This window comes from Corvus kubaryi, unplaced genomic scaffold, assembly GCF_017639235.1.
Source record: "Corvus kubaryi isolate FWS band 111438036 unplaced genomic scaffold, C.kubaryi_AGA036_p1.0 65053, whole genome shotgun sequence".
Classification (NCBI taxonomy): Eukaryota; Metazoa; Chordata; class Aves; order Passeriformes; family Corvidae; genus Corvus; species Corvus kubaryi.
The window spans coordinates 21,104-36,602 of NW_024581728.1; the positions used below are offsets into that span (position 1 = coordinate 21,104).

The 15,499-nt window shown below is 41.7% G+C and overlaps 1 protein-coding gene across 2 annotated transcripts in view; it reads right to left on the bottom strand.

The window, feature by feature from the left end:
* The window catches only part of LOC121672927 (pleckstrin homology domain-containing family H member 1-like), a 35,093-nt gene extending 19,600 nt beyond the window's left edge, over window positions 1–15,493 (bottom strand). For both annotated transcript variants that reach the window (XM_042045854.1, XM_042045855.1), the window contains exons 1-4: window positions 15,441–15,493; window positions 9,851–10,026; window positions 4,150–4,212; window positions 878–1,027 (exon numbers count right to left, since the gene is read on the bottom strand). In XM_042045854.1, the coding sequence (XP_041901788.1) occupies window positions 878–1,027; window positions 4,150–4,212; window positions 9,851–9,991 (354 nt within the window). In that variant the 5' untranslated portion in view covers window positions 9,992–10,026; window positions 15,441–15,493. The remainder of the gene's footprint in view (window positions 1–877; window positions 1,028–4,149; window positions 4,213–9,850; window positions 10,027–15,440) is intronic.
* Between the last annotated feature and the right edge of the window lie 6 nt (window positions 15,494–15,499).

Here is a 15,499-nt window from a genome sequence, read left to right on the forward strand (position 1 = left end):
AAATAGGATGCCTTACAGGGACCCTTAGTAACCTAGCTCTGCCACCATCTCATCCCAGTCTGAAACTAAACCAGTGACTCTTTATCAGAGTGTTTCTCGTCTGGAATTACCAAGCTTTGGCTTTCATTTCTAGAAACTCATTTTGCCTCTTGTTGCTGGAACAAGATTTCTACTAACAGTCCTTGAAATAGGTCACAATTAGTTCAGTGTAATTCAAATGGCTGAGTAATTTTTTTTTTGGTAAAATTCTACTTCTGTTTAAAACTTATTTACTTAGCAACACATAAGAATACCTCATTCCTCATGTTATAAAAACCACAGGGCAAGGCCTTTACTAGAACTGCAATACAAGCCCTGCTGTATGTAGCATTTTCCTTCCACCAACTGAAAATGGAAGAGACTAAGAACTACCCATGCTGGGAAACAGCTGCTCTTCTATAATGACATCTGACAAGAGATGAACTATGCTAAAGGACTGCTGAAGACTGGGAAAAGACCCTTCCCAAGAAGCAGCATGAACTGAGTCAGAGATGGGCTACACAATGGCTCCGCAAAGCAATCTATACACCAAAAAGCCAGAGAAAGACCATGACCAGACTGTAGCATTACAATGTAGGGTCTCAGAACTAACATAAGGAAGCCCTTTAAGCTCACTGACTGATCTCCAATAATGAAGAGACATGGGCTGTCAAAGCTGAGTGGATGTTTTATCTGAAAGAGAGGATCTTTTACTGAGCTGGGCATTATCTTACAGCTGATCTGGAGGCAACTGAGAGACTAACATGTAATGAGACATAATCCGTATATTTGAACTATACATTACAGAATTCCTCTAACTCATGAAACCTACAGGCCTCCCTGTAGAAAATATCCCTACCTGTTTTGCTAGCTGTGTCTCCAATTTGTTGATCAGATCCTCCTTTCCTTGCATTGTGCACATCAGCTCCTGGTATTTCCTGTGCAGGGTGCTGTCAGATTCACCAGTCTTCACGTCAGCTAGTTTTATCTTCTCTTCCATAACTCTGACCTGTAATGGTAATCAGAAGGAAACCGAAAAAAACCGAAACACAACAAAACAAACTAATGCAAATTAAGGAGCTGCTTGTGTAGTGGTAAGAGAATGAAAATAAATGAGAATATTTGTGGGTTTCTTATTTTTCAAGTCAGGGAAGGAAAAATAAAACATCAAAAACTACAATACCCTTCAGATCACACTTAGTTTATATCCACATTTGTGAAAGGAACATTGTCCATTCATTTGTAAAGCTGAAGCAAGAACAGATGCAAACTGAACCATGAATAGATAAACACATCGTGGATTGTGAGATATTACAATCAAATTACTAATCAAAGACGTCATACAGGCACCATAGTCTCTGTACATGTATGAACAAGGTACATCACACCTTCCTCCTTTGCAATATCACAGCCAGTTTTTTACCTCACTCACTACCATACCACAAACCCCTGGCCATTTGCTTCAGATTAAGATTTCTATAGCAAAATCTATTATGGAGGTCCTTCTTCCTCCTATCCCCAGAATAAGACAGTGTTTTAGCAACTCCTGTCTTTCCGCCAAGTCTTTTCTCCAGACCTGCTACGGAGTTACAATGTTAGATACTTCAGAAGATTTGCCTGTCTTTGAGCTCCTGCCAGTGCCAACACTTCTTCATCTCAGCAAGAGAAAGATCACTGTAGAGCTCCTTCACTACAGACAAAGTTTCAATGCACTAAAATCTAGTAGCTACTGAAGCGTTTCAGGTTTTTAGCAAATTTTTAAAACCTCTTTGCTTTCTTCAAAACCTCTGTCTCTCAATAATGCCACTCTGTTTTACCATTACCTCATTCTATTACAATGGATTATAATACTTCATTTCTAAAGATTAATGGAATCCCCTCAATTTAACTCAAATGTACTAATTGCAGCATTTGAAGATGGGAAAATCTCTGGTTCCAACACATCTCAAAGAAGCTAAATCTGCAAAGAAACCAACTCCAAATACCATAAATTTAGCATAAATTTAGAACCAGAAAGACAGAATGCAGGCAGCAATCTGAGCACTTCACAAAGTCTGTGCAAGACTGTTAGTCATGCTCTGTTGAGCAGCCTACACTTCATACTTGCAGAAGCTGTGTTTTGTCCTCCTGTCTGCCTGTATTAGGCAGAGAAGCAAATTGCCTCTTCCTCATACTGAATCAGAAAGGCAAGCACCCAACATCCGAGCCAGAAAACTAAGCCTGCTGAGTCGGATGTGTTTTCATTAGAGTTTAGGGTGATTATAGTAAAAAGAAATGGCCCCTCCTTTCTGTCTGATGCCCAAATGCTGACTCTGTACTAGAGGCTCAGTGAGGGGACTGCAAACATGTGATTTCCTTAATTGAGGTTGGCAGCTACAGGGAGTCCATTGAATTAACAAATCCAACCCCCCAGACTCCTGGAGAGAAAGATAACAAGGGATTTTGCACTTGATGTGGAGCCCTCTCATTTGTTGGCTGCCTCTCATTCATGGTGAATGTACTCATTAGTGGAAGGGAATGGTCCTACTCTTGTGCTGTCACTTCTTCAGGCTGTCAGGCAGCTATGTAGCATTTCTCTAGGAACACTTATCTCTGGATGTGGATAAGACTGCTGGAAAGGCAAACATTGAGGGTTGCTAGTCTTTAGGACCTGCCAGCATATGGCTACAGAACTGCTGGTGGCAGATGAGTGAAGGCAACCCTCATTTCTGCTGGTGGCAGGTGAGTGAAGGCAACCCTGATTTCTGCTACACCTTCCCAGCCAAGTTCTCCCTTTCTTGCCCATTCTTGGACCTGGATTTGACTTGTTCTCCATCTTGTCCCTTGCTGTCATTGCATCTCATCATATCCTGGGCACTCTGCTCCTGTCATTGAGCCTTGTCATTGAAACCTTCTTCACTGGCCAGTCGCAATAACTGTATTTCCTGCTGGTGCTGTCACAGCTGTCACTTTTGCCTGTATTGTGTTACCTTTGCCTGTCTTGGTTGGGTATGGACTTACTGATACCACTCCCAAGAACAACTGGTTTTCTTCACTGGTAGTTGCTGGTCTAGCATAGAAACCAACAGCATGGTGTCAACACATAGCTTCTTTCCTAGAATTAAGCTGGTCAGTAAAAAATCTTGATGTCAGTATCAAACTGGCATGGAATAATATGTTCTGCAGACAGAATACCTTTCCAGGTACTCCAAGTTCTTGATTCCCAGGTGATATGTCTCCCAGTGCTTATAACACTGCTTATTCACTCCTTCCCTTCTGAAATCATCTTTGACAGTCATTCTTGGCTGTGTGGCTTTTATTTCTGCCCTTCAACCCCTGACTTAGTGCTCAGTCCTGCAGCTCTTGTCCAGCTGGAGGGAGCTGATTCATTTCAAGCTTTCCCTTCATCAGTGATCTGCAGTGATACAAGAGCTCAGACCACCTGGCCCTTCTTGGCACTTCTGTTTCTATAATACTCCTCAGAGTGCAGAATGTCTGCTTCCCAAAGGTACATTATTCTCTATAGCCTGTTCACAAGCTGGTCTGCCTCTCTCCCCTTCTCCATTACTCAAGAAGCACAGAAGGACTAGTTTAGACAATATGCTTAATTTTTAGATGATTACAGTAATAGACAATGAATCCAGCTCTTACTGTTTTTCTCCATGGGCTCCTGAGCCAGAGCAGTAATTACTAAGCAGTCCAAAACAAGTGATAAGGGTGTGTCTGAAAAACCTACTTCTTTCACAGAACCTTCTCTACTTGTAGACAAGTCCTCACCAGTACTCTTAAGTATTTGTTTCCTGAGGACCTGCCAAGCAGCCCTATCTTTGCGATTTAATTCTGAGGTACAACATTCCCTTCCTTTTCCCCAATGAAGCATGCCTATCATGGACAAGGGGGTAAAGGCTGTGAAGCTGACAGGAAGGTATAAGGTGCTGGTTTTCACTTAGGGTTCAACATACTCAGGCACCTGTTCACAGCGAAGGCTCAAAGACTGGGAAGTAGACCAGAAAATCCATCCACCATTGTAAATCAGTGTTTCCCTAGCAGGGCATAGCACTGCAGATTGCTGTCAGTATGCTAGACTGGAAGGAATTTAGAGTGAGTTAACTGCTGGACTTGTACCAGAGCCACCATAAAAGAATATCTTACCTGTTTCTCTGCATCCTCAGCTCTTTGCTCTGCTTCTATCACTCTCTGTTCCAATTCCTGCATCTTCAGAAACAGAAAAGAAAGAAGAGGGGGAAAGAAGGAAAACAAATTAACATCACCTGGAAATCCACATTTTACTCAGGACTTGTGCAAGCCTACAGATTTTCGGCATATTTTGAGTTAACTGGACAGCTTTGACCAGGACAAAAAAAAAGCCTTTGACCTTTTGCAGTCTTCTGCCCTACTTTGAATATACCGGAACCATTTTCTCATTAGTGAGCTTCATCATTCATTACATGGGTCAAAGGAACAGTGCCAAAGCCTTGACCTCATCTCTACAATTTACACACCATGGGCTGTCCTTGCAAGGAGCCTGTCCACAGAGAACCATTCTTCCCTGATCTTATTTCATCTAGGATTCCTTCACAATGGTAAATAAAAATGAATGTATCTTGGAAAGCTCACAGCAGGTTCTCTATGATGCCACATTATAACCAGTGAATACTTTGCTTTGGCTTCAAAAGCATCACAGACTCATAACTGACAAGATTAACAATGATCTTAATTTTCCTATGATTCTTTTCATTTTGAAGAGCTTTGCAAACTGACAATTCTGTGATTCGACATCTGAGCATTGCTGCTATTGAAGTCAAAGGACACTGAATAGAATTTTATCCTAAGTGTTTGTAAGTCTCTTCATTCTCGTTAAATGCAGAGGTACCTGGGATTCTTCTAATAATTTACCACTAGAGCCCATTTTTGGGGGGAAGGTGGTTGGTTTGGGGGGGGTTTTTGGTGTTTTTTGTTTGTTTTTCATTTTAATTTTTCTTTAAATAGCAACCTAGTATCTCATTTGATGTTTGTCAAGGTCATCTTCCACCTGGCCTACTTCAATGGGTCTCAGATTTAAGCCCATTAATACAAAGTCAGTGACACAAAGTTTCACCCACCAAGTTGCAAAATTTGAGGAATGCTTCATGGAGTTTCCAGCACTTACTTATGTTTTGCTATGGAAAGAATGACATAGAAGAATCTTCAGAAGATTAAAAGAATCATGCTTAAAGATGGAAAACTATAAAGGGAACTGGGCTCCTTTTCTCTCCAACACATTTTGTGGTTCTTGATAAAGCACTGGAGCCAAGTGTTCAGGTTGGTCACTAACAGGACCAAACCAGCATTTCTGAAAATGGGACTTACTCCTCCTGGGCTGATCACCCAGAATGGATGGGGCAGCATTCCCCTGTTTCCATTTGCCTTCCTTCATATGGCAACAAGACAACTCTTCTTTCCATACATGCTCACTGACACAAAAGCAGACTGACCCCTATCAACAAACATATCAAAAGGTACATACACATAGACACCTCAATAGTCACGTAACTAAAAAAGCAATGTCATAAATTAAAACCATGAAGATCAAAACCTGCTACATTTAGCATGATACCTCTCCGATTTGCTTTTTCAGTGGAACAATCAAATACATCAGTCTCTGTAACTTAATATCCAAATCAAGGATGCTTCCTTGGCAGAGGAACAGAGAGACACCACAGAAGACTGCAGTCAGACAAAGCTGCTCTGACCAAAGAGTCTTAGAGGAGAGACTGAGCTCAAGGCAATCTAACGTCAACAGCTGTGTCACATGAGTATGTGTCCCTCCAGTACAGTGATGTACCCATGCATTTATCTATTAGTGTCTGCACAGTCATCACCCCAGACCGGTAGCAGCAAAACACATTGGCAAAAGAGAGATGTTAAGAATAATTACTGTGGAGACTTAATATGCTTTGGGAAACAAAGAGTGTTTAAGACAGTAGCTTCAAAATCAATGGTTTCTCCTAGTTGTCTGATTAATTGACAGGGTTTACATTCACAGCACAGATGAAATTCTGGGCCTTTTTACCAAGCTATCCTCTTAAACTAATAATTCAATCCTCCACAAGGATCACGAAACACTCAGGTTATTTTAAGAAGACAGCACTGTTCTGACTGAAAACCTCCTTGCTGTCCCAGCAGTTGCTTTGCATTGCTAGCAGTTATGGATCTTCATGAGGACAGAGAATCTAACTTGGGACCATTCCTGATCCCAAAAAAGTTATGAAACTTGTGCAAACAGGGTGACATGGCTAAGTTCCAGCCAAATCAATTACTTTTGTCACCCTAATTCGCTCTGTAGCCTTAAATGAACTTGTACTTTTCTTAATTTCCTGTCCTACATCGTTGGGTTGTCCTACTATGAACTGTTAAATAACTGCTGTGTTCCTCATGTACATGAAATCATTATTTCACTCATCCCCAGTGTCAGCACTCTCACTGGAGCACAATCAGATTTAATACATACATGCTTGTATGGCTCTTTCAAATCCCTCAATGAATTAATAATAATGCTTGGTATTTACATGGGTCCTTTCATTCAAAATGCTTTATAATTTGACAAATGCTACTAAGCAATGTGACCCAGGTCACATAAAAAACTTCGTAACCAAGCCAAATGCACGGAACTCTTCTTTCAAACCCTAGCCCAGACAGCTTGTATGGGAGAAACAGGACTAGTTGAATAGCCATGCTTACATGAAACAAAAGAGCCTTTTTCCAAATGTTCATTGTTTACTGAAGTAAGACAGAAGCAGGTTAAGTTACCCAGACGGCCCTTCCAAGAGCTGCAAAAGATCCTCCCATCAGCCATTCACACAGGCTTTCCCGATGGCTCAGAAGAGGCTACATAAAATTGAGTGAAAAGAAGTTCCTACACCTCTCAGCTTCATTTTCCTCCTGCTGTTCTGTTCCAGATCTCACTCCTATCCAGGTCAACTTGCTGCCAAGGCAACGGCCTGCTATGCCACTCACCAACAAAGGAGTATCCCTTCTCCTTGTGTGTGTACAAGAAAGTCAGGTTGAAAAGAACTGCCTGTTTCCAAAGCGATCCCTGCTAATGCCCACAAGGTAGGACTCAGGGGTCTCATGCCCTGTGGGGTCCAGCAGAATGGCAGAGCTTTGTCTGGGAGACCAGGGGCTAAGGCTCTTCCTCCATGCCATCCCCCAGCCAGGCTCTGTGCAGCTTGGGCAGCTCTGTTTGATAGCTGAGACCAGGCTATCAGCGTGGAAGTTCACACTATGTGAACTAGGGCACTGCCTGTTAAACCTCTGGGTTTTAAATTCCTCATGTTCTGAACAGCGATCTAGATTATTGAATCTAAGCGGATTTAAAAAATCTGAAGTATTTAAACTGTTAGAGCACATTGTACTACCAATGCCAGGCATGAGTGGTCAGGTTTTTTGTGAGCTAAAACAGTAAAAACTGTCTTGAAATCATAAAATTAGTTACAAAGAATAATTTAAGATGTGGGGGATCAGGTTTTCAAGCCCTTCAATCAGTCACCTCCAGACCTAAGACAACCTAGCTGGTGAGCAAGTATCACACCCTTGTTAACATTATTCTTCATTTTCACCACCTAAAACCACTTTAAAAAAAAATAATTTTCCTGTTGCTGCAAACCATATTGGAAGGATCTCAGGACAAGGCTTACCACAGGCTGGCACACAGCTTCAAACTGTGCAGACTTCACATTTTTCCAAAATGGTCTCCCCTCACTGCCACAAAAACCCTCTTTTGAAATGCAGGACTCCCAGTAAGTCTGAATCTCTTCATTCTCATAATGAGGGAAAAAACTTAAAAATCACAGTTGCTATAAAATCTATGACAAAAATCCCTGAAGCTGCCATCACTAGACATAAACCAAGCACCTCCTTCAGTTCTGCATCACTACCCACCTGAGGGTGAGAAGGATGCAGCGCAGGCAGGAGCCCCTGTTGCTGTGACTGCCGGGGTGTCCTGCAGTGACTGAGGAGGAGGGAAGGAGGGTCTCTGAGCAAACCATTACAGACCAGTTGGGAACCTAAGGCCCAGGACACTTCCCAAGAGGAGTGTTCAGCATGAGCACTGTGTGTCTGAGTACACCAGCAGCAGGATAGCCTGCTGGAGCTGCCCCACAGTCCCTGCTGAGGCTTCCCACATGACATTCAGAGTTGGGAATTGCAAGCCTGTTAGCTCTTTGACCCTTCAAGTAAAGCTACAACAGCACTGTACAAGTAGTTACAGAATAACCTGATCACTGAACCAAGCTACTCCTTAATCTTAACAAAGGGAACATCGCTTTGACTAAAAGGCTGGAGAAATGGCAGCCAGGCCCCTGAAGCAGATGAAAATTTAATTCTCTGCCATGACCCACAAACTTCCCTAAAGAGATAATCAAAATATATCTGGCAAGTCTGTTCTCCAACAAGGAAGTCTGGTAGGTGGGTTTGTCTTGTGTGGGTAGTAAGGAAGTTTCTCAAAGCAGAAATTAATAAAGCACAAAAATACATATTTCATAACGCAGCAAACTTAAAACTACTGCATATGAGTACTGGTTGTCTTTACCAGACCTGTTACACATCTACACATGATTTTTTTAATGTGCCTTTATCTAAATGGACTTTACAACCACTTTCAATGTTTTTCAACATAAGTAATCACTAAGGTTCATCTCAGGAGCTAATTTGAAGAGATGAAGGAGCTGCTTAAAACTACACAATTCCTTAAAATATGAAGGGTGGAAAAAATGTCTCATGCAGTACATGGCAATAGTGAAAATATAATTACAGTGAAAGGAAGGATGAAAATTACTCCACTCTCAAGTAGCTGTCATCTGGATGTTTTTACATCCAAAACCAACAAACAAGAATATACACAGAAGTTACATAATACAAAATGGAGCAAAAGTGAGTTTAGAATGTATCTGTCATTAGGTATAGTAAACTGCAGTCAGCTGTACAGATTTCAACTTCATTAGTAAAACTGTGACAGAAAGAAACTGTTCTCACTTTCCTACAGTAATTGAGTATCTGAGCAATCTTGGACTGGACTGTGATAATGTAAAAGACACATTTTGAAAAAAATAAGGATCCCCACAGCAACCTACAAACTTGGACTTTATACAAATGTAGGGAAAAAGCTTTAATTCGAATTGAAAACCAACACCATTTAAGGTAAAGAAAAACCACAAAAAATTCACACCATGACAAAAACAAACAAAAAACTAAAAGTCCAATAAAATCCTCAAATCTTCGCCAGTCCTCTCCTCTAGGATGCAAACAAATTCACTGAGGGCACTTGAAGGAGATTAGTAGGAGATGTCTCTAAAACCACAGATCCCATGCAAGTTTCTAACATCCAGATCTCAAAGTATCTGGCCTTGCTCTTCAGTATCCCCAGGATGTTTTGACTGGATATGAAGTGTTATTCTAACACTATGGCAATACACATATCCCTGCCTGGGCTTTCAACATTATAGCATAATTTGCACTCTTATAAGCTTTTCTGTTGCCAGCCAAGTCCTCATCCTACTGATCTTATCCAAAACATCCATCTTTCTCTGCAGTTGTCTCAGTCACTTTAGATATCCAGAATCCTGCTGGTACAGTGTTTTCCACTAGAGTCCAAATACTTGGTGATTTTGCAGTAAACAAGGCTAATTCTTATTATGCCACTTTACACCACTGTGACAGGCACATCTCTGCATCTCAACTGATAAGCAGAGAGCAAAGCTGTACTTAATCAATCCTCACTGCAAGTAACAGATCTATTGGATAGCTCAGTATTTACAGATTTTTTGCTTTTGTGTCGTAACTCATTGCAAAGTAAAAGAAGTCACCACTGCCTCACCTTCTCAGCTAACAGCTCTCGGATCTTGCTTGCCTGCAAGCGGAATTTGAAGAGCTGGGACTCCAACACAAGGCATCGCTTTTGCCAGTCCATACAGCTTCCATTCTCCACTGTGAGTTCTGCCATTGTGAAGTTAATCATCCATTTAGGATGTCGTCCGAGGTGCTCTAAAAATCCTACAGAATCGAAAGGGAAAAAAATATATATATTTTAGAAGGACAAACTTATCACCCCTGTGCCTAGTTTTCATTGGTCCATCTTACAGAACTGGTATCAAAGGCCATTTCTTCTCCAAGCAGAAGATTAAGTGGTACTACCCTGAGTCACTGATATTGCCCTCTGCCAGAGGTCACCCTTAATGGATAAACATTTACCTTTAGAATGAGTAAATAATTTGCTAATGCATTATACTGTATATTCCAGAAACAACCTTACTGCCACCCTCACAGTCTTGCTCAGCTTCTACCCAGAGATTAGGAGTATTTTTTATCCCTGCCTCCTTTGTTCCAGTATGGCGGTAAACTCTCAAGTCACTAAAACCTCCTGCTTCAGATATCACACACACATTTTCATCTTGTGTCTTATCTCATAAAGACTGTATTAAGATGATGTGATGTATTAAGCAACTGTTCCCAATCCTTAACTACTTGACACAGTCAGTTGACAATAAGAGTGGAAGTGCCCCAGTATCTAAACAGTTGCTCTGTTAAAACAAAGAGAATCCATCCAGTAATAAGTTAGGGCTAAAGACAAAACATGCTGCTCTACTGAGGTCCTTGTAGACATCAAGAGATATACACAACTCCAGAAACCGAAAAAAGCTGTAGTCTTTGAAGATCTTTTATTTTCCTACTCAGTAACTGTTTAGACATTTCAGATACTCTGTGCTTATTGTAAAAGGCATGAAAAATCTAGGTAATAAGTGTTCTTAACCAAATTCAGGTATTTGTGAAATAAAAGGTCAACTCTGTGTGTGTAGTCCAGCAGCCAGCTGTATTATCAAACAACAAAAAATGTTTACAAAGTCAGAACAGCTATGAGCTCAGCTTCATCAGAACAACTAAATCCTTACTTGTTAAAGGAACTTCTCACCAGCTCACAGGCAAACTCGCAAGTCCCAAACAGTGACAGATCAAGGAACAGTCCAAGACTTGCTAGAGAGCAACAAAGTCACTCAGCCTCATTGCCCTTACACCTGCCTTTCTCTGCAGAGAGGAAAAGTTTAAGATGTCCCTCCAGCTGTACCCACTTGTCAGGATACCTGGTTCATGTTTCGCATGTAAAACTTGAGATTCAAATTACCATGAGTATACATAATAGTGTGAGTATACATAACACAGCAAGCCACTCAATCCAGCTGTATGTCTGATGTTCCAAGTTAAGGACCAACATTTTATACCCCTTGGCTACAAACATTACCTGTGAGTTATTTTTATGTTCAGGTTGCTTTGTTCAGTAATAGAAAGTTTCCCAGACAGCAAGTTGCCTACTTTTCCAAAGAGTTGTGAAAGACTATTCCAGAAGGTAGGTTTAAGTAAAACAAAGCAAAGGTACACTCCTGTGCAGTAATGCAGCACTGAAAACACGCGACAGTAGGAAAGAAGACTACTGTTTTACAAGCAGCAGACTTACAGCTCTACAGAAATAGAGGCCGTCCTTTTCCACAGCCCATCCAGCACACTGAGCTAATCTCTAGCCCTAACTCCTTGCCAGGCACTTAACCAGCTTACCTTTGGTACACTTCTCAACACCACAGTGTTTCCCTGTAAGGTAGTGCTCTCAGTTCTCCCCAAGCCGAAAGAGTGCACTAAGTCAAGGAAGGATCCTACAACACTGTTAAGTTTGTTTACAGCTAACTCTGTTTTGGACTTAAATAATACTTCAGCTCTCAAATGAAATTCTGTCTCTTTCATACAAGTGTAAGGAGCTTTTAGTCTTTATTCATAAAGTTTAAGTCCAAAGAGGACATACAAATGAATGGAATGGGATAATGACACAAAGTAAAATGAAACTGATGTACCAAACAACTTAAGCCCAAGCAGAATTTTCCCGCACAGACCATAACTTCTGGTTGAATTAAAATACCCTTGTTCTGAATAGGGGGTCTAGGATGGTATAGGTGTCCTGAATCATTACATCTTGTTCTTTATCACTGCAGACAACTGCATTTTATAATCCCTTTCATAAATGAATACTGCCCTTCCCTAGAACCATGCTGGCAGTTTTGCTCCCACTATTCCTATTATTCTAGAACCTCACCTCTTTAATGAGCTGCTTTCCAATTACCAGCATAAATATAATCATAACCAGCTTGTATCTGTTAATTCTTGTAGATTATTGCCCCTCAGTTTAGCTAGGTTTTTTTCCTCCCTCATATTTATCCCTTGATATATTTATAGATATCAAAAGCTTCTCCTTAAAGGCCTCATTTTGCAAGGCTAGAGATAAGGGGTTCCTTTAGTTTCATAACAAAAAGCTCCCTGCTCTCCCTCTGCACCTGTTCCAGCTTCCATGCACATAATATAAAAGAGCTGGTTCTTCTCTTCTCGCTCCCCTTCATAGTCATGGGTGACCACAACTGCATGTGAAAGGCAGCATGCATCCACAACAAAGCCTTGTGTAAAGGCATGTAGCACTTTCCCCTTTCCTAGGGAATGCCTCATCTGATTGTGTTTGCCTTTTTTACAACTATATTGCACTGGTGGTCGACATTCACAAACAAACGACAGAGCTGGAGCAGAGGAAGCTCAGCTGACTTTTCCTTTGTAAATGGCAGATGTGGGAGAGCAGGAGGGTAATTACAAATGGACTGGAACTGATTAATAAAGCTCAGGTCTGTGGCAGATCTGCAAAAGATCAAGATTCTCTGTACTACAGGCCATTGTGGTACCACACAATAAGACAAGATGCAACAGACAGAAACTGATGCACAAGAAGTTTCACTTGAACATAAGGAAGAACTTCTTTATTGTGCAGGTGACTGAGCACTGGAACAGGTTGCCCAGAGAGGTTGCGGAATCTCCTCACTGGAGATATTCAAGAACCATCTGGATGCAATCCTGTGCAATGTTCTCTAGGATGGTCCTGTTTGAACACAGATGTTGGATCAGATGACCCACCATGGTCCCCCTCCAACCTGACCCATTCTGTGATTGCAAAAGTCAACATGCCAGTGGTTACCCTGTGATTGATTAGTATCACCATATGTTATATTTTTAATTACAGGCAGTATTTTTAAGGATCACTAATATTTAAAAGACACAGTTTGTTTTTGGGTATCTGGAAGTCTTACTGTTTATGCAACTGAATCTCTTCCTCCTCTGATGATTTTAAAGAGCGCTCTTGCAGGTTTTGCGCCCACTTTATTACTACTTCTAATGTGCGATTTTGCTTTGTATCATTAGATTAATCCCCTGTGTCAGCAGTCAATTCAGTAAAATACCTACCCTCTAACAGCCCCCTCTTCAGCACTGTGTTGTCGCATTCTCTTCTGTCATTTGTCTATCTTACCATTCTTCTATTAATCCCCATCCTCCACTTAAGCTAATAACTTCCCCATGTGTCATCATACCAAATAATTTCTGAAGTCTAGAGATTAGAATTACAGCTTTTCTCCTAGCAAAAACCTTACACTTTTTCAGAGAAAGATGTTGTATCACAATGTCTAATATTTACCTCTAGAAATCAACTTTATTTACAAAACTTATTCTGCATTTTCATTTACTGTTAAAATGCTCATGTTCTCCTGAACGTAAGCAGTTCATCTGTACTCTGTGAATTACAATAGCAACTTCATTTTGACAGACTGACTTTAAATCCCTTCTATTGGATCTGCCATTTCACATGCCCTTTTTCATAAGTCTTAACCATCTTTTCTCACCACATTCTTTGATTCCCCTTCCTCTCCCAGATATTGGTCCTTTTCATATCAGATAAAGAATTTATATGGATACATTTATATATAACTGGCTCTTTTTGCCCTAATGCATATGAAGAAGTTGGGAGCCAGATATTTTCAGAGGCAATACTCTTATTTTAGGGACTTGGAACACAGGAGACAGCCACTCTGTTCAAACAAGCTGAGATTTTCAAAACTTCATTCTGAGGTGCATACTGCCACTTCTTAAAGAGCAGCTTGATTTTCAGTGTTAAGTATCCAACAACTGTCAGTGACAATAATGGCAGATAAAAGTCCTTAAAACTGGGAGAAAAAAATGACTGAACCACCTGCTAAATGCAGTCAAAATTAGAAGTCTCATGCATATATCTGTAAGTTTTGATCCATGTCAGAGACAGTTCTGACTCTAAATGCCATATCCAAAATAAATATGATCATATTTACTTGGAATGCCCATACCCAGTTGTAATTCTGATGAAGCTGAAATTTAAATCAAGATGTCATGTGTTTGGGGGTTTTTCTTTGTGTTTTTAAGCTACAATCAGCTGATGTTGCAGATGTAGGTGGATTCAGAACTAGAATTCAAAACACTTCAGAGATTTTGTACACTTCCACCTGAAAAGCCAAAACAATCAATCAATGTGAAGTCTTTCAGGTGCAGATACAAATGCAAGTAAAGTGTTGGCAGCTTTGTTCATGCAGTGCAAACAGTGAAGGCAAGTGAAGCACTATTTCCATATTTCAGATGTGTCTGCTCAGCTCAGCAATAGGTTTACGCAGGCTGTCATAGGGATTCACAGCACATGGGGATGGCAGGTCTTAGCACCTGCCCAGAAAAAGCACCAGACCCTGTCTGAACACCCGAACTGAATACTGCTCTAACTTTCAGCTACTATCTTACTACAAAAGGAATCAGTAGAAACGTGATAAATGTAACATATGAAAGGGGAGAGATTTCTTCCCATGTCACTGAATCAGCATCAAGGGAGTCAGCAGTACAGGCGATGGGCAAAACTTAGTGGGGAAATACTAATCAACACTTCACTTTCCACTTCATAATCGTCTCACCCCCCAGCTTTTTAGCCCTGAGGCCATTGGAATTGTTCAGCCACACAGCTATTTCCCGTTCAGGAGTGCGGCCTGAGATGTGCAGAGCATGGGAGGGGAGGGGCGTGGGGGGAGAAAATTACACAAAAAGCTGTGGAAAGGACAAGGAAAAGGCTTGTCGCGGGCTTGGGGTGGGAGGGAGCGGGGAATAATTTCCCCTCTACATCAGTGCAGGTGGCTTAGCTAGTAAAAGTGCCTAGAGGCAGGAAGAAGGGCTCTCAGTCGTGCCGTTCTACCTGCAGAGGTCTTGCCCCGCACACCGAGGCTTACCAGGAAGGCAGAAGAGACCGCAGAGCCTACACACATTTAGTTCTTGGGCTGCATTTTCCCGTTGGTCTGGCCATTCCTCCCCCCACTTCTTCCATGTCTCTTCAGGGCCAAAGTCCCAGACCCGAAAGCAAACCTCAGTTAACAGATATGACACGGTATCACCCCCAGAATGCTCCCGCCAGTTCCCTCATGGTCACCTTTGAAGAAAGACAAGCTGGGGTAAAAGGCTGTGCCAGCCAGCCCCGCGCACACCGGCCCTCCAGAGCCCCCGGCCGCCCCCTCGCCCCCCCGGGGCACCTCCCCGCCCGCGCTCACCTTGGCCGGCGCGGGGCTCTCTGCCCGGCGGGGCAGGGCGGGCGCAGCCGGCGGCGTCC